Raw genomic sequence first — 20,268 nt, 5'->3', positions numbered from 1 at the left:
GTAACCTGTTCCAGTAGCAAAGGTTAAGGAATCAACACTGGTCAAGGGATTGGGAAAACTCTTCTGCCATTCCTCAGATAGTACCACTGAATCTTTTCCATCGACTTGAACATGGAAAAAACGCTTTCATTTAACAGCATCTTTGACAGTGCAGCACTCTCTCAGTACCACATTGAAATGCAATCTCAGATTATGGGGGGGGATTTTATTCTCCCACCCCATGGCATGTTTTCTAGCAGCAGCGATAGCTCGCCATTGGCTGTCGACGGGATCGTCTGGTACCGCCAATGTCTACAGCATTTTGTGTGGCTCCCATCCTGCCACTGTGGGGATCACCTTCAGTGGGACCTGTTCACCCTGCCAGGGGGAAGGGTCAGAAGATCCTGCCCTCTGTTTTTAATAATGAATACATTCTACAAGTTTATTTTTACAGTCGCTGCAGATGGAATTGAAGTTTGTTGCAAATCTAAAACTGGAACTTGTGATCTCACCCTAGATCCTTGTAGCCAGGCCCACAGGATCACCAGTCATTTTATTTTTGCTGCCTGATTTCTCGATTGAATGTGAAAATATTTTAAATTCAGCAGTTACCCACAAGGTTAACAATGTTAACAAGGAGAAGGCAGATAACCTTTGAAACTAGACAATTATTGTTGTGTTTCCAGAGAGTTGTAAACCTGGTCCTCAACTGACTTTTCCTTCTTCTATTCCCTTTCCGCACCAAATGGTGTACAAAGGCAGACTTTCATCTGTTTCCACAGCTAGTAATTCCTGAAACGGGTCGCAAGTCTGTCGCCAAAGACTTATAGCTTGAAGGCCACCACTCCACAACAAGCATGGCTGACCAAGAGTCTCTTCAGCTCTTCTCGCCAGTCTTTGGCATGTTGGAAGGACCTGAATGCTGACACACTCAACTTCTTTGATGGCATTATGAACGCACCTACCCTCGCCATCATGTCCTGGGGTGGCACTTGAACTCGTAGCTTCAGACTCAGAGACGGAGACGCTACGCACTGTGCCTCAAGACCTTCCCACAACTGACTGGAGGTTGTAAAATGAAATAAAAGTAATGCCGATATTTTATTTGGTGTCTTAAATCCTCAGATTGAAGTAAGTACGCCTCACCACTAGATCAACCACTCCCACTGCCTAATTGAAAAAGCCTGGGTCAAACATCTGACAAGCGGAAATATAACAAAGATAAAATGCGCCTATTAAAAATAGTCCTAGACATAGCCTGAAAACATTGGTCATAAATTCCAGGGATGTGGAAGGGTGCACAGTGGGCAGATTGCCCATGCAGTTGGGATCAGGAATTTCAGTGGGAATCCAACACCAAAATTCCAACCGGGCCTACAACTGTTGAGGGCAACAATAAATCCTGTACTGCACATTTGGAAGGCCACAAGACTGCCAGAGGTAAACTTAGGACAATTAATTTGAGGAACATCTATTACCTTTAAAAAGCTGCTTCATTCTTTTCTCCTTTTTGAACATTCAACAACAAAAATGTCTTCTTCTTTCCTCAGCCACTCTGAGTATTGCCTGTTTTTCTGGACGATTGCATCGGCAGGTGTGGCCACGCAACCTTGATTAATGAAAATGATCCTGTCCCACGTGCACTTTGGGACCAGGTCAATGTGAAATGAAATGAAAATCGCTTATTGTCACAAGTAGGCTTCAAATGAAGTTACTGTGAAAAGCCCCTAGTCGCCACATTCCGGCACCTGTTCGGCGAGGCTGTTATGGGAATTGAACCGTGCTGCTGGCCTGCCTTGGTCTACTTTCAAAGCCAGCGATTTAGCTCTGTGCTAAACAGCCCCTGCTGTTTATGGCAATGTCTGGGGACTTTGGCAGCTGGAAGGCCCACCCCATCACATTTCCTCATCAGAGGTGTTTTGTCTCCGAGCAGAAGTTAAACTGAAGCTCCATCCTCCGCTTCAGCACATGTGAAGGATCCATGACATTATTTGACAAAGTGCAGGGTATTATCCTGGCCAATGTTCATTCCTCAATCAAAAACAGCATACTGCAGATCCTGGAATCTGAAACTAGGCCCAATTGCTTTTTGAGAATCATTAATGCATGCAAATTGTATGCTGGTCAGTATGGATCAATTGCTTGTTAGTACATTTGGAAGAATTCTCAATATCAACCACCATTTTGAAGCTACACCTTTTCTGAAATAATAATTTATATTAGTTCAAGTTCAATCTTTCAAATGGGATGAAGATATATTAAAAATCTTGCCCTCTCTGATAAATTAATGGTAAAGGAGTTAATGGCACATCCTTCGATCCTATTAGTCCAGTTTGAAAATATCAGAAATCAGGCCTCACTCAATATTCCAGGATGACTGCTGTCAGATTAAGTGCCATATATGGTCAAGCATCTATTGTATTCAATACTGGGACATTTGTTGTTCCCAGATGCACCCAACACCAGCAATGCTGAGGGAGGCAGTGGCATAGTGGTAATGTCATGGGACTAGTAATCCAGGCTCATATTCTGGGGACATGCGTTTGACTGAATTCAAATTCAGTTAATAAATCTGGAATTACAAAAGCCAGTCTTGGTAATATTGGTTATGAAACCACTGTTGATTGTCATAAAACCGTCTGGTTCATTAATGCTTTTAGGAAGGAAATCTGCTGTTTGGTCGACATGTGCTTGACTGAAATGGCCGAGCAAGGCACTGCTATAGATTGCGTGATTCGCCCAAAAGGGAATAAAGTCCCCTAGGGGGCATGTTTAACCGCGTGTATCCCGGCGCTCGCAGTGCTGAGAAACATAAGGCTATTCAACGCGACTGAACATTGTTAAGAGGCCTGAATGGGGAACATGCGGCCGAGGCCACACGTAGCTCCTCTTGCCAGAACTCCCCAGTATAGCAAGAGATCGGGACACCCCCAAAACGATCCCCAACCTCGGAGGGTCCCCGGCATCCGCAACACCCAAGCCAGGCACCCCCAGCCTGATCGTGCGTACACAAAAAAGGCCAGCTTGGTACCACCAATCTGGCAACCAGGTGGAACTGCCAAGGTGCCAGGCTAGCATTGTCAGGGTGCCCATGTGGCACCAGCAGTGCCACAGCACCACCCTGCCCACAGGGCATGAAGCTGGGGGCCTCTGATTCCTGAGGAGACCCCACAAGTGCCGTTCCATCTGGTCCTCGTTTGTGCTGAACAGCGCTCGCCCAAGATCACTGAGGCAGAGGGGATGAATCCCAAAGGACATAAGTCATCAACCATATTTCAAGGCAATTACTAGCCTGCTAACACCAGGCAAAAGCAGTGAGAATCGCCCCGCTAGAGAGAAATGTTCAGAAATAAACTGAATAAATAACAAGTCAAGACTTATTTCCTTATTATAGTGCCTTGAATTAATGGGCAACTAGGTTTGGTGGTTCAATTAAAAACTAGCTATATATGAAGCATGAGCATGGATCTCTTTTGTTAATTATTTAAATGTTTTAAATTTCTCTATGACAATCAAGAAGCAAAGATTGGCATTTGTGTAGCTCCTTTCGAGACCTCAGGATGTCCCCTAGCACTTTGCAACCAAATACCTTTGAAGTGTAGTCACTGTAGTAATATGGGAAATGTTCCATCCAATTTTGCACAGCCAAGCTGTCACCGACAGCAGGGGGCACTGATTAGATAATCAGCTTTTAATGATATTGGTTAAGGGGTAAATATCGGCCAGGGCACGAGGGAGGATTCCCGGACTCTTCTTTGAAATAGTGCGGGGTCATTCCCATTCTGACAAGACGGGACATGGGACTTCTGACAGTGTGACACCCCCTCAGTACTGCACTGGAGTGTCAGCCCAGAATATGTGCTGAAGTCTCTGGAGTCAGAGGCAAGAGTGTCACTGTGTCGCAGCTGACAATGGGCATTTAAAACAACTTAAGAGTTATGTTAAAATAGCACAGTCAGGAATTTACCTCAAATGTGTGAAACAGCATGCTAAAAACAGCCCACAGAGGAAATTAAACCTAATTAATCCCCTTTATGTTAAAAGGGCATTCTCTGTGAACCTGTGTACAGGATAGAGATTTATGGATTAAAGCAGGTGGTCGTGTCATATGTCATATCATCCCCTGGCCTTTCTCTTTACAAAGATGCCGGGTCAAGCAGCACTTTAAACAGTGCATTCCTGACATCAGCTGCTGTTTCACTCGTCCGGTGCTTAATATTTAAACAATGACCCAGTGATAGACATGGCTTGAAGTTTTCTACAGCCTAACAATGCAATTGTTATGGCTGGAATTGAAAAATAATAGAAGGCAACTTACCCGGCATCTGACCCATTCCCACACAGCAGAGCGTCAGCAGCACCTTCTAAAAAGTAATGGTTTTCTTGACATTGAAAAGAAACACACAAAGCTTTTAGCATCCTTGGCACTTAAAAACACAAACAAAAATCATTGCTACTGTGACAATTAGGTCAGGAGAGAATTATCTCCCTGTTATTAGTATTTCTCCCTTTTACGCAGCATATCCACTGCGCCAGATGTTAGCTGACTGGAATCTACCATTAATCAACTAATTTAATGTCACATTTAACTGGATATTGTACTTCAAAGTGCAGATTTGGGAACTGTGGGACCAATGGGCTATCCTTTAAAGCTTAGGACCAGGTTTTACTCTTTGTGAAAAGGTGACTGCAACCGGGGGCACAGTGGTTAACACGGCTGCCTCACAGCACCAGTGGCCCGGGTTCAATTCCTGATCTGGGGCGGGATTTCCTGAGCCCCCGCCAGGCCGGCGCCGTGAATCCCGCCCCGCCACCCTGCCGCCAGCTGCTGGATTCTCCGGCGCCGGTTTTTCAGTAGGTGCGGGAATCACGTCGCGCCGGTCGGGGGCTGTTGGCAGCGGCACCCCTGCCGTTCACCGCTCCGCGATGGGCCAGCGGAGGCCCTTTGGTGCCGGTTGGCGCAGCGCCAACCCCGCCGGCGCCAGCCTTGCCCCTGAAGGTGCAGAGGATTCCGCACCTTCTGGGCGGCCGGACGCCGGAGTGGTTCACGCCACTTCTCGGCGCCGGTATGGCCCACCCCGCCGGATAGCGGAGAATCCCGGCCGTGGAGTTTGCACATTCACACGTGTCTGCGTGGATTTCCTCCGGGTGCTCCGGTTTCCTCCCACAGTCCGGTGATGTCCAGGTCAGGCGGATTGGCCTTGCTAAAAACTGCCCCTTTGTGTCCAAAAATGTGCAGGTTAGGTAGGATAATGGGAATACGGGGAAAGAGCAGGGGATTGGGCCTAGGTCAGGTGCACTTTCAAAGTGTAGGTGCAGAGTTTGTAGGTTAAATAGTCTCCTCCTGCATAGTAGGGATTCAGTGAAACCTCGGGCATAATTTTACAGTCACCAGCTGGCAGGCTTGCAGGTAGGGTACCCATACAGTTTACCAGGTGACCTAATAATAATAATCATAATCACTTATTGTCACAAGTAGGCTTCAATGAAGTTCCTGTGAAAAGTCACTAGTCACTGGAGGTGAGGTGAGAGGAGGGCTGCGGACATTGGAGCCTGGTTAGCAGGTTTTGATGGGCCAACGAGGCGAGCGGGGGGGTGGGTGGGGGGGGGGTTTAATGCTGGGAGACGTTTTTTCAAGAGGAAATGTAGGGGGGGGGTTTGGGAGGGGATGAAGGGGTTTGATGTTAATAATGGATAGGGGCGGGTCAGGCTCATGGGGCAGGGCCCGGTGGTATGATGGTGGTGGATAAGAAGGGTGGGGGGGGGGTGAGAGACCCCCAGTTAGGATAGTCACGTGGAACGTGAGGGGGTTAGGAAGTCCGGTCAAGAGGTCAAGGGTGCTTGCACATCTTAAAAGTTTGAAAGCCGATGTAGCAATGCTGCAGGAGACTCAGTTGAGGGTGAAGGACCAGGTGAGACTTAAAAAGGGCTGGGTTAGTCAGGTGTTTCACTCTGGATTTGACGGATGGCTCGAGGGGCAGCGGTAATGGTCAGCAAAAGAGTACGCTTCCAGATGGAGAAGGTGGTGGCAGATCAGGGGGGTACATATGTGATTGTGACAGGGGCGATGGAGGGGAGGTTAGTGGCGCTGTTAAGTGTATACGGTCCCAATTGGGACGTTGTGAGATTCGCAAAGAAGGTGTTTGGGGCCATCTCTGACTTGGACACACACAAACTGGTAGTGGGAGGGGACTGGAACTTGGTGCAGGAGCCAAGGTTGGACAGGTCACACGGCTGGTTCCCTCAGCGGGGGGCAAAGGTGTTGGCTGGACTAATGGTGGAAATGGGAGGGGTGGACCCTTAGAGGTTTCTGCACCCGAGGAAAAGGGAGTACTCGTTTTTTCTCAGCAGTCCGTAAGGTTTCTTTTGTTTTTTTTAAATTTAGAGTACCCAATTCATTTTTTTTCCAATTAAGGGGGCAATTTAGTGTGGCCAATCCACCTACTCTGCACATCTTTGGGTTGTGGGGGCGAAACCCACGCAGACAGGGGAAGAATGTGCAAACTCCACACGGACAGTGAAGCAGAGCCGGGATCGAACCTGGGACCTCAGCGCCGTGAGGCAGCAGGGCTAATCCACTGCGCCACCATGCTGCCCCACAGTCCATAAGGTATACTTGCGAATCAACTTTTTCGTGGTGGGAAAGGCTTTGCTAGCTGGGGTTGGAATAACGGGTTGGAATACTCGGCAATTGCAATGTCAGATCATGCTCCGCATTGGGTGGATATGGTACTGGAAAAGGGGGTAGCGCAGAGGCCGGGGTGGAAATTAGGTGTGGGACTTTTGGGGGACGAAGGGTTCTGTGACAAATTGAAAAGGTAATTGAGGAATATGTAGGTTTCAACTGTACGGGTGAGATGTCGAAGGCAGTTGTCTGGGAGGCTCTAAAGGCGGTGGTGAGGGGTGAGGTGATTTTGTTTAAGGCCAGGGTGGACAAAGAGGAGAGGTTGGAGCGGCAGAGGGTAATAGATGAGATGTTGGAGGTAGATAGGAGTTATGCAGAAGATGGGGACCCAGCGAAGCTGGAAAAGAGGAAGGAACTACAGGCGAACTTTGACCGACTATCTACCAGGAAGGCGGTGCGCCAACTGAGACAAGCAAGGGGTGCAGTTTATGAACATGGAGATAAGGCAGGGAGGGAGGCAGTGGTAAAGGAAATTGTTCAGGTGAAGTTGGTGGTGGCTCTGCATCTGATTAACAAGGTTTTTGAGGAATTTTATGAGAGGTCAGAGCCACCTGGGGGAGACCGTGGATGCAGGAATTTCTAGATGGGTTGGAGTACCCGAGGTTAGGAGAGGGGGACAGGGCTACATTTGAAGGAGCGATAGTGGAGCAGGAGATAAAGGATGCGATTGGGAGGATGCAGTCGGCGAAGGTGGCAGGGCCGGATGGGCTTCTGGTGGAATATTATTAAAAAATTCAAGGATAAGCTGACACCCCTGATGGTGGGGATGTTTGAAGTGGCGACAGGGAAGGGGGTGTTGCCACAAACTTTGGGGCAGGCATCGATTTCCTTGTTGCTAAAAAAAGATAAGAATCCGACAGAGTGTGGGTCGTATAGGCCCATATCACTTCTGAATGTGGACGCAAAAGTATTGGCGAAGGTACTGGCGGGTAGGCTGGAGGAGTGCCTCCCGAAGGTGATAGGTGAAGATCAGATGGGTTTCGTGAGAGGGAGGCAGCTCTTTTCAAACGTTAGAAGGGCATTGAATGTCGTTATGGCACCGGTAGAGGGGAAGGAAACCGAGGTGGTTGTGGCATTGGATGCTGAGATGGCGTTTGAACGGGTAGAATGGGGGTACTTGATAGCAGTTCTGGAGCGGTTTGGGATTGGACCAAGATTTGTGAACTGGGTAAAGTTACTATATAAGGCGCCGACGGTGAGTGTCCGCACAAACAACATCAGCTCGAGATACTTTTCTCTCCACCGTGGGACTTGGCAGGAATGTCCTATGTCCCCCCTACTGTTTGCACTCGCGATTGAGCTGTTGGCCATCGCATTAAGAAGTTCGGGGGTATGGAAAGGAATAGTGCGGCGGGGGGGGATAGAGCATAGCGTATCCTTACATGCCGATGACTTGCTGTTATACATGTCGGAACCGAGTGGGTCAATAGGGGGAATATTGGAGCTGCTTCGAGTGTTTGGGTCTTTCTCGGGGTACAAACTAAATCTAGACAAGAGTGAGTATTTTGTGGTGTCTCGGCCAGGGGTGGGGGCAGGGGTGGGGGGGCTGCCATTCCGTAGGGCAGGGACTCGCTTTAGGTACCTGGGGGTGCAGGTTGCCCGGGAGTGTGGGGGGCTCCACAGGTACAACATGTCTTGCTTGGTTGGGAGAGTGAATGTTGATCTGGCAAGGTGGGATGGTCCCCCTTTGTCACTGGCGGGTCGGGTACAGGCGGTTAAAATGAACGTGTTGCCGCGATTTCTGTTTATTTTTCAATGCCTGACGAATTTCCTGCCAAAGGCTTTTTTCAGAGAGGTTGAGGGAAGGATTACGTTGTTCATATGGGGAAGGAAGGTGGCCAGAGTTAGAAAGATGCTGCTACAGAGGGGAAGGCAGGCAGGGGGTTTGGGTCTCCCGAACCTGATGTATTACTACTGGGGGGCGAATGTGGAGAAGGTGTGGAGCTGGGTCAGGGGGGTTGATTCCCAGTGGGTCAGAATGGAGGAGAGTTTGTGCAGGGGGTCGGGATTGAAAGCACTAGCAACAGCGCCGCTCCCGATAGCCCCAGGGAGTCCAGTAATAATAGTTTCATTGAGAATTTGGAGGCAGTTTCGCCAATACTTCGGGTTGGGGGCAGAGTCAAGGGAAATGCTGATTCGGGGGAAATAACAGATTTGAGCCAGGGAGGTGGGATGGAAATTTTCAGAAATGGGAGGAGAAGGGGATTAAGACACTAAAAGATTTGTTTCTTAGGGGTCGGTTTGCAGGATTGAAGGAGCTGGAAGCGAAGTGTGCGCTGGAGCAGGGGGAAATGTTTAGATACATGCAGGTTTGAGATTTTGCTAGAAAGGAGATACAGAGCTTCCCGGTGGAGCCGGCCTCCACATTGCTAGAGGAGGTGCTGACGACAAGGGGACTGGAGAAGGGGGTAGTGTCAGCGGTTTACGGAGCTATTTTGGAAGAGGAGAAGGCACCACTGGAAGGGATCAAAGCAAAGTGGGAGGAAGAGTTGGGAGAGGATATGGAGGAGGGTTCTGGTGTGAGGTGCTCCGGAGAGTGAATGCCTCCACCTCGTGTGCGAGGTTGGGGCTGATACAGCTGAAGGTGGTATTCAGAGCACACCTCACGAGGGCGAGGATGAGCCGATTCTTTGAGTGAGTAGAAGATGTGTGTGAACGTTGCCCGGGGGGGGGCTAATCATGTTCATATGCTTTGGTCCTGGCCAAAGCTAGAGGATTACTGGAAGGAGGTTTTTAGGGTATTTTCTAAAGTGGTGCACGTGAAACTGGACCCGGGCCCCCGGGAGGCCATATTCGGGGTGTCGGACCAGCCAGAGTTGGAAACGTGTGCAGAGGCAGATGTTGTAGCCTTCGCCTCGTTGATCGCCCGAAGGCGGATCCTGATGCGTTGGATGGCAGCCTCTCCACCCTGTGCCCTGGCATGGTGGGGGGTCCTGCTGGAATTCTTGACTCTTGAGAAGGTTAAGTTTGACCTGAGGGGAAGGATAGAGGGGTTCTACAATTCATGGGCATTATTCATTATGCACTTTCAAGAACTGGATAACATCGAACATTAGTTGGGGCGGGTGGGTGGGAGGGTTGGGGGAGGGGGGCTGTGTGTGTTAATGGCGACTATGGGTGATTCCTAATTCTTTTTTGTCATTTGTTTGTGTGAACATGCGGGCTAATGTTTGGGGTTTGGTGGGAGGATGGGATCGTTGTTATTGATATGGGGATTGACATATTTGTTACTGATTATAGTTATTTGTTGGTGGGTGTAAATTTGTGAGAAAATGTGAAAAAGGAGGAGAATAAAAAATATATTTTTTAAAAAGTCACTAGTCGCCACATTCCGACGCCTGTTCGGGGAGGCCATTACGGGAATTGAAACCGCGCTGCTGCCTTGTTCTGCATTATAAGACAGCTATTTAGCCCAGTCTGCTAAACCAGCCCCTCCAACCCGTCCACAATTTTACAGGGGTTGCGGGGTGGTTGCGGGTGAGGTTCCCCCCCTCCGCCACCCTCACTCCAGTGGAGTTTCTTAATTTGATGATTATTTCATTTTGAGCCTGGTAGGTGGAGTTCAGAGGTGGTAGAAGCCCAGCAGTTCATCCTGCTTGGGCCATGGTTGGGGACATGATGGGCCCGATCCCTCAAGGGTCCAATTCCACATCTGGGGTGAGATTCTCCGACCCCCCGCCGGGTCGGAGAATCGCCGGGGGCTGGCGTGAATTCCTCCCCCGCCGGTTGCCGAATTCTCCGGCACCGGAGATTCGGCGGGGGCGGGAATCGCGCCGCGCCGGTTGGCGCCCCCCCCCCCCGGCGATTCTCCGGCCCGGATGGGCCGAAGTCCCGCTGCTAGAATGCCTGTCCCGCTGGCGTGGATTAAACCACCTCTCTTACCGGCGGGACAAGGCAGCGCGGGCGGGCTCCGGGGTCCTGGGGGGACGCGGGGCGACCTGGCCCGGGGGGTGCCCCCACGGTGGCCTGGCCCGCAATCGGGGCCCACCGATCCGCGGGCGGGCCTGTGCCGTGGGGGCACTCTTTTCCTTCCGCTTCCGCCATGGTGGAGACCTCCTCCACTGCACATGCGCGGGGATGCCGTGAGCGTCCGCTGACGCTCCCGCGCATGCGCCGCCCGGCAATGTCATTTCCGCGCCAGCTGGCGGGGCACCAAAGGCCTTTCCCGCCAGCTGGCGGGGCGGAAATCAGTCCGGCGCGGGCCTAGCCCCTCAAGGTTAGGGCTCGGCCGCTCAAGATGCGGAGGATTCCGTACCTTTGGTGCGGCGCGATGCCGGACTGATTTGAGCCGTTTTTGGCACCGGTCGGAGGACATCTTGCCGATTACGGAGAATTTCACCCCATTTGTGTTTCCCTGCACACCCCAAGTCTTCCCCTGAGGGTGCTTCCCCACCCGTTGTCTCTCCGTTAAGACTCCTCCACACACCTCCCCAGCGCACACTCTCCAGAGCCTCATCTCCCCTCCCTGCCATGAGATCCCTGCGCTTGCCTAACTGTGGACTCCCAAATGTAGACTGGGATTTCCCACTATTTGAAAAATCCTGTGCCCTTTTTGTCACAATTTAAAGCATTTCATTAACTTACAATAATTGGCGGAAAATACATATGGATAGTCAATGTGGACAAGGCAGATGTTACCCAGTCACTGGAGTAAGGGGTATTGAAATGAAGGTTAATGCACACTGTGGGGACAATTTGGCACCACAATACTCTTGCCGAAGAATGATTCATGTTGATAGTGATGGCACAAAGGTGAAGGTTAGGACTGGGTAGGGTGGGGGGGTGTAGGTTGGAGTTTGGGCGGGGGATGCAGGGATGCTATCCCCAATTCTGACATGCACAAAAGTTCACTTAAAAAAGGATTATGGAAGAAAGTTACAAAAAAAATATTTTATGGATTGTTTAATTGTAGTTGAGGATAACAGTGCCCAGTGAAAGAAAATAATTGGGTTTGGACTTCACAATGGCAAGGGCACAGCTTGTAATTGTGGCACTGTAGCACACAGTTCCCTGAGGTTTATACATTTAGCAAACACATATTTATGCAATCAAGTAAAGAACATGTTTTGCATGAACATACATTGAATCTGAATACAAGTAAATGGCATAAACTGTACCTTTATTATTAATATAGGCAATATGGTCGAACACTCTGGTGTGATTACTGACCAGGGTGTCACTGTCCATCCCTGAACCGTTTTCTATGAAGGTGCTATTGTATAGCAGTTCCGGTGGTGGTGGCCATATCACACATTTGTGTTTCAAATTTCCCATAAACAGCTGAAGCCCAACAAGTGCAAATACACTTAAGCAGAAAACCGTCAGAATCATCACATCTGATAATTTCTTTACTGACTGGATCAGAGCTCCGACAATGGTTTTTAGCCCTAGTGAATAGAAAAATAGGTTGCATGTTAAAATGAATCTTGGGCCTATATGAGATTTAAAGGATGCTTAATGCCCCATTAATGTATTTGTTTCAATAGTTGCAACAGTAACCAGCAAACTGCTCACTTAAAATTCAATACAAATTGCTTTTACTTGTAACAAGGTATACTGGGAGGAAGCAGTTCTAATGTATTTTCATCACAATTTTGAAGAGGTGCCTCTGCCTTTTGATTCTAATCTCTTATTTCCTCCTCTTATGTCCTCGAGGCACTAACTTAGCTGGGGACTGTCAGAACCCAATACTGCGTTCAGGAACATCTACTGCTGCTTCAGTAAATAGTTTATCATTACATTTAATGATAAAACCCAGGTAATCAAGGAAATTGGATAGTGCAGCTGTTAGATCCTGACCATTCACCCCTGCATTTTAAATCTGTATGTTTGCTTTAAGTATCCTGTGTAAAGCGGGTTTGGTCTCAATCCACTTCTTGGTGGGTTTAAAAAAAAAGACAATTATATAGAATCCTGCAGAACCTCACGATGTCCCAAAGGACTTCACAGCCATTAGCGTGTAGTTAACGTTGTAATGTAGGAAACACAGTCTAAAAATGTTTCGTGTCTGGCACATTAATTGGCAATCTCACAAACAGAGATCACAGGATGGTTGATGCGGGACATAGGTTTACTGTCACAAATGGCTTTCCTGTGGCTAGGCCGGAGGCATGTTTTTGGAGCTGAATGGGCAAAGTTATATTCTGCAGCTATCAATGTGTTATTTTTAAGGGGAGTGATTGATGTTGACGCCGTTGTCATCGTCAGTCCCTCAAAAAGAGGATGTCACCTGCCAGCGATTTGTGTGTTCTCAGGTGGCTCAGTAGGGCAACCCTGGAGCCCAAATCTTTGGGAAGAGAGGACAAGGGTTTCCCTGTGGACGAGGGGTTCTAGAGACAAGGTTCTGCTCTCTCTTCTTCTGCTTTTGTCACTTCTCTGAAGCAGAATTCGTGCAGTCACTTTCTAATTGTGTTGCGACTTGCTGGATGAGGCACCACTACATGGTATGGTTTGAGGTAAATCCTCCCATAGACCAATGTCATTTTGTCCTCTTTTCAATGAGGTCTTCAGAGTGTCCTTAAGATATTTTCTCTGGCCTCCTTGAGATTGCGTGCCATCCTTAAGTTGTGAAAAGCGGGCCTGCTTCTGAAGCTGATTTTTTGGAATGCGAATGCAGTGCCCAGATGAGCGGAGCTGATTTCACCTGATCATGATTGCGGTGCTGGAGGAATTGGCTTCGATGAGGATGCTGGTGTTCATTAATTTGATTTTGCATATCCTGTAGAGACACCACTGCTGGTGTAAATCCCCCAGCACCCACAAGTGTCTTTAATCGATGACCTAAGTCTCATTGCCACAAAGCAGGCTGGTGACAACAACAGCATTGTAGGCTAAAGCCTTTGTTCTCTTCTGGACATCTCTCTAGTCAAATAGCTAGTATTTCTCTTGTCAAATAGCCAGTTGCTGTTGTCCAAGAGTCAGGTACACATTTCTGAGAAGCTGCACTGGCTGATTTTGCGCTGGATCTCAACTCTGATGGTTACCTTTTGTGAAAAGTAGCTGTCAAGCTAACGGAAGGGTTCAATGACATCAATAACAATATCTGGAGATGTAGGTTCTTGTCTAGCGCAGCCTAGTGGAGGACTTTGGGCCCACTGATGTTGAGTGAGAAACCAACCCTTTGGTATGTGGAGTTGAAGAGGTTGAGGGTGGTCAATTGGAGGGTGAGCCACAGTTGTGCAGGGGTCGGCATATTCTAAGTCGCGAATATGCAATAGGGTCGCCTTCATCTTGGCCCCAGCTTGCTGAAGCTGAGAAGCCTGCAGTGAGTGCTGTGACAGGAAGAATTCCATTTCCCAGCAAAAAAAATGCAAGCAATTGCTTTTCATAGAATTATCATTCAAAATACTGAAGGCAAACTTGTAAGTGTTCTCAATTATTGAAAATCTTCAAAGAAAATGTTATTAACTTTAATTTACTGCAGTCTCCCATTTCTCAGAGGAGGATTGGGATGTACTTTTCTCTGTGAGGTATCAAAGTAGCTATATTCTTCCCGTAAAGCAGATTTAGAATCTTAGTGAGCTCCAGTGAATGACTTATTTTCAGACATGATCCGGCACCAACCCCCTGACAAATTGAACTATTAATTAACAATCAAAGTGCTTTCATACTTATTTCACAATTTAAAAAAAGGACAATCTGAAGACATAGATCATTGTACAGCACCTACCTGGAATAACTGTGATGGTTTTCAGTGCCCGGAGAACTCGAAATGTTCTTAAAGCAGAGACATTACCCAAATCCACAAATTCAGTAACGTATCTATTCGATGACAACAATACAGAGAGCAGCAAGGTTTAGTTGGTGATATCAAGAACTTAATACAGATATTATTAAACGATATTTATGTTACCAGAATTTGATAACTGTTGCAGGACCAAACCTGTCATTCCTACTAACTGGTAATCCAATAGCAAGCCAAATTTAATTTGGAAAGGAGAAAACCATAGAAGGAGCAGAAAGAGGTCATTCAGCCCTTTGATTCTGCACTGGCCCTTAGAAGGAGCACCCTACTAAAACCCATGTCTCCTCCCTATCCCCATAACCCAGTAATTCCACCTCACCTTTTGGACACTAAGGGGCAATTCAGCATGACCAATCCACCTAGCCTGGACATCTTTGGACTGTGGCAGAAAACCGGATCACCCGGCGGAAACCCATGTAGATACGGGGAGAAAGTGCAAACTCCACACAGTCACCTGAGGCTCGAATCGAACCTGGGTCCCTGGAGCTGTGAGTCAGCAGTGCTAACCACTGTGTCACCATGCCACCCCATGTTGTGTGATATTCCACCGTGGCAACTGATGGAATTTAAATTCAAGTAATAATCTGGAATTGAAAAGCTAGTCGCTGTAATGGTGACCATAAAGCCATTGTCGATTGTCGTAAAACCCCATCACTAATATCCTTTAGGGAAGGAAATCTGGCATAATTACCTGGTCTGGCCTACATGTGTCTCCAGACCCTCAGAAATGTGGTTAACTCTTAGCCACTCAGCTCAAGGGAAATTACAGATGGGCAACAAATGCTGACTTTGACAGCGATGACCACATCCCAGGAAAGAATAAAATAAAATAGGAGTAGTTGCTTCAAAACATTGAGAAATAATTTGTTTGTCCACTATTTTGGTGGATTTTGTAACCCACATATTTTAATAGATGACTGCATTGTTTAAAAAAGTGATGATGTGGAGATGCCGGCGTTGGACTGGGGTGAGCACAGTAAGAAGTCTTACAGCACCAGGTTAAAGTCCAACAGGTTTGTTTCAAACACTAGCTTTCGGAGCACTGCTCCTTCCTCGGGTGAGTCACCTGAGGAAGGAGCAGTGCTCCGAAAGCTAGTGTTTGAAAGAAACCTGTTGGACCTTAACCTGGTGTTTTAAAAAAGTGGACAGAGGAATTTCTCATGAATGATGCAAGACAGCTAGATCTTGCATTTAGAATGCTCATTTCACATTCTTAGGACATTCCAAATTGCTGTACAATCAATAGATTACTTTTGCAGTAATGAAGTAACGCCACACTAATGGCAAATCAGCAACCAGATTTTCTGGTTTTAGTGGCAGTTTTTGAGGGATAAATTTTGGCTGAGACTCTGGGAATACTCTTTTCTCCCATTTAAATTTGGTGAGAGACGGTTAATGTATGCATGACCGGAAAAACTCAGCCATCAGTTTAACTTGTCATCGGAAGGATGGCACGTCTGACAATGCAGCTCCCCCACAGCACTGTAGTGCCAGTACAACTAATTGTGTGACAGGTAGTTTTATAAACAACTATTGCAATGCACCATTTCACCCCAAGAGTGTTATAAAAACATACACACTTATGGATTCAAATACTGACAAGGAGGATGAAAGAATTATGGACTTCATTTGTAGCCCATCCTGAATTGTGTTTTAAAAGGTGGCGATGAACTGCCTTCTGGAACTGCTGTCATCCATTTGTGGCACAGATGCATCCATAGTGCTAATCGGGAGTGAGTTCCAGGATTTGTATCCAGTGATGGTGAATAAGCTATGAAATAGTTCCAAGTCAGGATGGTGCGTGACTTTGAGTGGAGCTTGCAGGTGGTGGTGTTTTCTTGTGTCTACTGCCCTTGTTTTTCCATGGAAGAGGTTGCAGATTTGGAAGGTGCTGTTGAAGGAACCCTTAGCGGGTTTCAGCAGCATATTTTATATACAGTGCACACTGCAGCTATGGTGCAATGATGGTGATGGGAGTCAATGTTTATGGTAGTGGATGGGGTGCCCATCAAGAGAGCTACTTTGGGGCAGCACGGTGGCGCAGTGGGTTAGCCCTGCTGCCTCATGGCGCTGAGGTCCCAGGTTCGATCCCGGCTCTGGGTCGCTGACCGTGTGGAGTTTGCACATTCTCCCCGTGTTTGCGTGGGTTTCGCCCCCACAACCCAAAAGATGTGCAGGGTAGGTGGATTGGCCACGCTAAATTGCCCCTTAATTGGAAATAATTAAGTGGGTACTGTAAATTATTTTTAAAAAAAGAGAGCTACTGTGTCCTGGATGGTGCTGAGCTCCTTTAGTGTAGTTTGAGCTGCACCCATCCAGGCAAATAGAGCCTGTTCCATCATGCTGGTAGATGTGAGACAATATTAGAGGGCAGGAGATAAGCAGTGGGATTCCCCATCGGCGAGATCCTCCGGTCCGCCGGCAGCGCACCCACAACCGTGGGTTTCCCGATGGCATGAGGTGGCCGCAATGGGAAATCCCATTAGCTGGCTCCGGGAACGGAGAATCCCGCTGCCGGCCGGCATGCACCACGCAGGAAAACGTGACTGGCGGACCGGAGAATCCCACCCAAGATATTTGCCACCGAATTCCCAGCCTCTATCCTGCACTTGTAGCCATAGTATTTGTGTAGCTGGTCCAGTTAAGTTGGTGACCCCCAGGCTGTTGATAATAGAAGATTCAGTGACACTGAATGTCAAGGAGAGAAGGTTAGACTCTGTCTTATTGGAGACGGTCATCACCTTGCACTTCTGTGGTCCAAATGTTGCTTACCACTTATCAACCCAACCCTGAATGTTGTCCAGATCTTGCAGAAAAGCATTCATGTGTTGCTCATTATCTGAGGAGTTGTGAATAGTACTGTGCAATTTTCAGTGAAGATCCCTACTTCTGATCTGGTGGAGGGAATGTCATTAATGGAGCAGCTGAAAATAGCTGGACCTATGACCTATCCCCCAAAAATCGCTGGACCTATGACATTTCCCCAGGGAACTCCTGTAGAAATGTCCTGGGACCGAGATGACTGACTTCAAACAACCACAAGACATACTCCTTTGTGCTAGCTATGGATCCAGCCAGTAGAGAGCTTTCTGCTGATTCTCATTAACTTCATTTTCACTGAGGCTCCTTATACCACACTTGATCAAATGCTGCCTTACTGTTAAGAGCAGTCACTCTCATCAGACTGCAGGAATTCAGTTCTTTTGTTCATTTTTGGATGGAGGCCATTATAAGTTCAGAAGCCAAGTCAGAACCCAAACTGAACATCAGTGGGCTAGTTATTGCTAAGTAAGGGCACTTGATGGCACTGTTCATGACACCTTCCATTACTTTATTGGTGATTGAGAGTAGACTGATGGGGTGGTAATTGGCTGGATTGGATTTTCCCTGCTTTTTGCTGACTGACCGTGGGTGGGATTCTCCGGCTTCCCGGCCACATGTTTATTGACGGCCGGATTCTCGGCTCCTGCTGCTATCAATGAGATTTCCCATTGAAGCTACCTCATGCTGCTGGGAAACCCACGGGTGGGGGTGCACTGACGGCAGGACCAGAGAAACCCGCCACCAGTGAATGGCCAGAGAATACCGGCCCATACCTTGTTAATTTTCCACATTTTTGGATTGATAGCTGCAGTGAGACAGCTGGCTTGGGGAGCAGCTAGTGCTGAAGTGCAGATCGTACACACTAGAACAGGTTCCATAGCCTTTACTGTTTTCAGCACACTCAATCAATTCTTGATATCACTTGGAGTGAATATAATTATCAATGATGGGAACCTCAGAAGGAGGCTGAAATGGATAATCCGCTGGCCACTCATGGCTGAAGATGGGCAAAAATGTGTCCGTCTTGTCTTTTGCACTGATGTGCTTGGCTCCTCCATAATTGACGAGGCGGATATTTGTGGAGCCTTCTCTTCCCGTGAGTTGCTTATTTTTTCCACCACTATTCACAACTGGATGTGATAGGTTTCAGAACTATGATCTGAATTGTTGGTTTTGGGATTGATGAACTCTGCCTATTACATGCTCTTTCTGCCATTTTGCATGTAATTAATCTTGGGCGCGATTGTCCCAAAAGGGAACTAAGTCTCCCAGCGAGCGCGTTTAGACACGTGCTTCCCGATGGTCGTAGTGCTGAGAAACACATGGCTATTCAACGCGACTCGCGTTGTATAAGGGGCCTGAATGAGGAACATGCAGCCGAGGCCGCACATAGCCCCGTTTTTTACAATGGGAAGCTCGCTAGCTGAAACACCCCACTGTAGCGAGAGCTTGGGATGGCATTTTTAAATGGCGACCCAATCTCTGAGGTCCCCAAAATGATCCCTGACCTCCACCTCTCCCCCACCCCCAAGCCAGAATGGACTATGGGAAGGTCCCCACCCCCGAATTCCCCCAACACCCATGATGGGCACCCCAACCGATTGCACGGAGGCATAAAATGACAGCTTGGCAGTGCCAAACTGGGATCCAAGCAGTGCCCAAGCCAGCTGAAGATGCCACTTGGGCAACTCGGCAGTGCCAAGCTGCCACAGGTGGCACTGCCAAGGTGCCAGGCTGGCACTGCCTGGGTGCCCAGGTGCACTGCCAAGGTGCCCATATGGCACCAGCAGTCCCAGGGAACCACCCTGTCCAAAGGGCATGCAGATGGGGCCCCTGATCTCTTGGGAGGCCCCCATGGGTGCCGTTCCATCTGGTCCCCGTTTATGGGGACCAGTGCTGAACAGCGCTCGCCTGAGGTCTCTGAGGCGAAGGGGATGAATCAAAGGGAACTTGGGAGTCCTAGTTCAGGATTCTCTTGAGGATGTGTTGGCCTTGGAGGGGGTCCAGAGGATGTTCACAAGAATGATCCTGGGAATGAAGGACTTTTCATATGAGAAGCGGTTGAGGACTCTGGGTCTATACACAATGGAGTTTAGAAGTATGAGGGGGGAATCACATTGAAACTTACAGAATACTGAGAGTGGATGCGGAAAGGATGTTTCCACTCGTAGGAGAGACTAGAACCTGAGGGCACAGCCTCAGACTGAAGAGACGATCTATTAAAACTGAGATGAGGAGGAATTTCTTCAGTGAGATAGTGGTGAATCTGTGGAACTCATTTCCGCAGAAGGCTGTGGAGGCCAAGTCACTGAGTGTCTTTAATACAGAGTTAGATAGGTTCTTGATTAATAAGGCAACCACGGGTTATGGAGAGAAGACTGGAGAATGGGGATCAGTCATGATCAAATGGCAGAGCTGACTAGATGGGTCGAATGGCCTAATTCTACTGCTATATCTTGTGGTCTTATGGTCATGACTGCATTGCTGTGGATCTAAGATGTGAACAGATTAAGTAATGCAAGGTTTGTAGATATAATTATGTTTGTGAGTGTTCTGATATTGGGAGGTTCAGATTTTAACCATTCTCTGAGTAAGGAAGATCCGCCAAAATTTCTTTTTAGATTAATCAATGACAATCTTATATTTATGGCCCCTAATTTTGGATTCTCCAACACATGAGGCAGGATTCTCTATTTGGGATCAAACCTAGGACCTCTTTTTTTTTAAATTTAGAGTATCCAATTCATTTTTTCCAATTAAGGGGCAATTTAGCGTGGCCAATCCACCTACATTGCACATCTTTGGGTTGTGGTTGTGGGGTGAAACCCACGCAAACACGGGAAGGATGTGCAAACTCCACACGGACAGAGACCCAGAGCCGGGATCGAACCTGGGACCTCGGCGCCGTGAGGCAGCAATGCTAACCACTGCACCACCGTGCTGCCCTGGATTCTCCATTTGGGAGAAACTCTCCCATGGGAACTGAATTGCACTTGATTTGCACTCCTGCTGGGAGGAAATTGATGCATGGCGAGGT

General features: G+C 48.0%; 1 protein-coding gene across 2 annotated transcripts in view; it reads right to left on the bottom strand.

Annotated features, from left to right (window-relative positions):
* LOC140398395 (sodium channel protein type 4 subunit alpha-like) overlaps window positions 1–20,268 on the bottom strand; it is a 352,602-nt gene that overhangs the window by 217,813 nt on the left and 114,521 nt on the right. For both annotated transcript variants that reach the window (XM_072487039.1, XM_072487038.1), the window contains 3 exons: window positions 14,334–14,425; window positions 11,782–12,051; window positions 4,298–4,361 (listed from right to left, as the gene is read on the bottom strand). In XM_072487039.1, the coding sequence (XP_072343140.1) occupies window positions 4,298–4,361; window positions 11,782–12,051; window positions 14,334–14,425 (426 nt within the window). The remainder of the gene's footprint in view (window positions 1–4,297; window positions 4,362–11,781; window positions 12,052–14,333; window positions 14,426–20,268) is intronic.

The sequence above is a fragment of the Scyliorhinus torazame genome, chromosome 21 (assembly GCF_047496885.1).
Source record: "Scyliorhinus torazame isolate Kashiwa2021f chromosome 21, sScyTor2.1, whole genome shotgun sequence".
Taxonomy (NCBI): domain Eukaryota; kingdom Metazoa; phylum Chordata; class Chondrichthyes; order Carcharhiniformes; family Scyliorhinidae; genus Scyliorhinus; species Scyliorhinus torazame.
The sequence above is the reverse complement of the archived record's forward strand: the minus strand, read 5'-3'. Positions and strand labels throughout refer to the sequence as shown.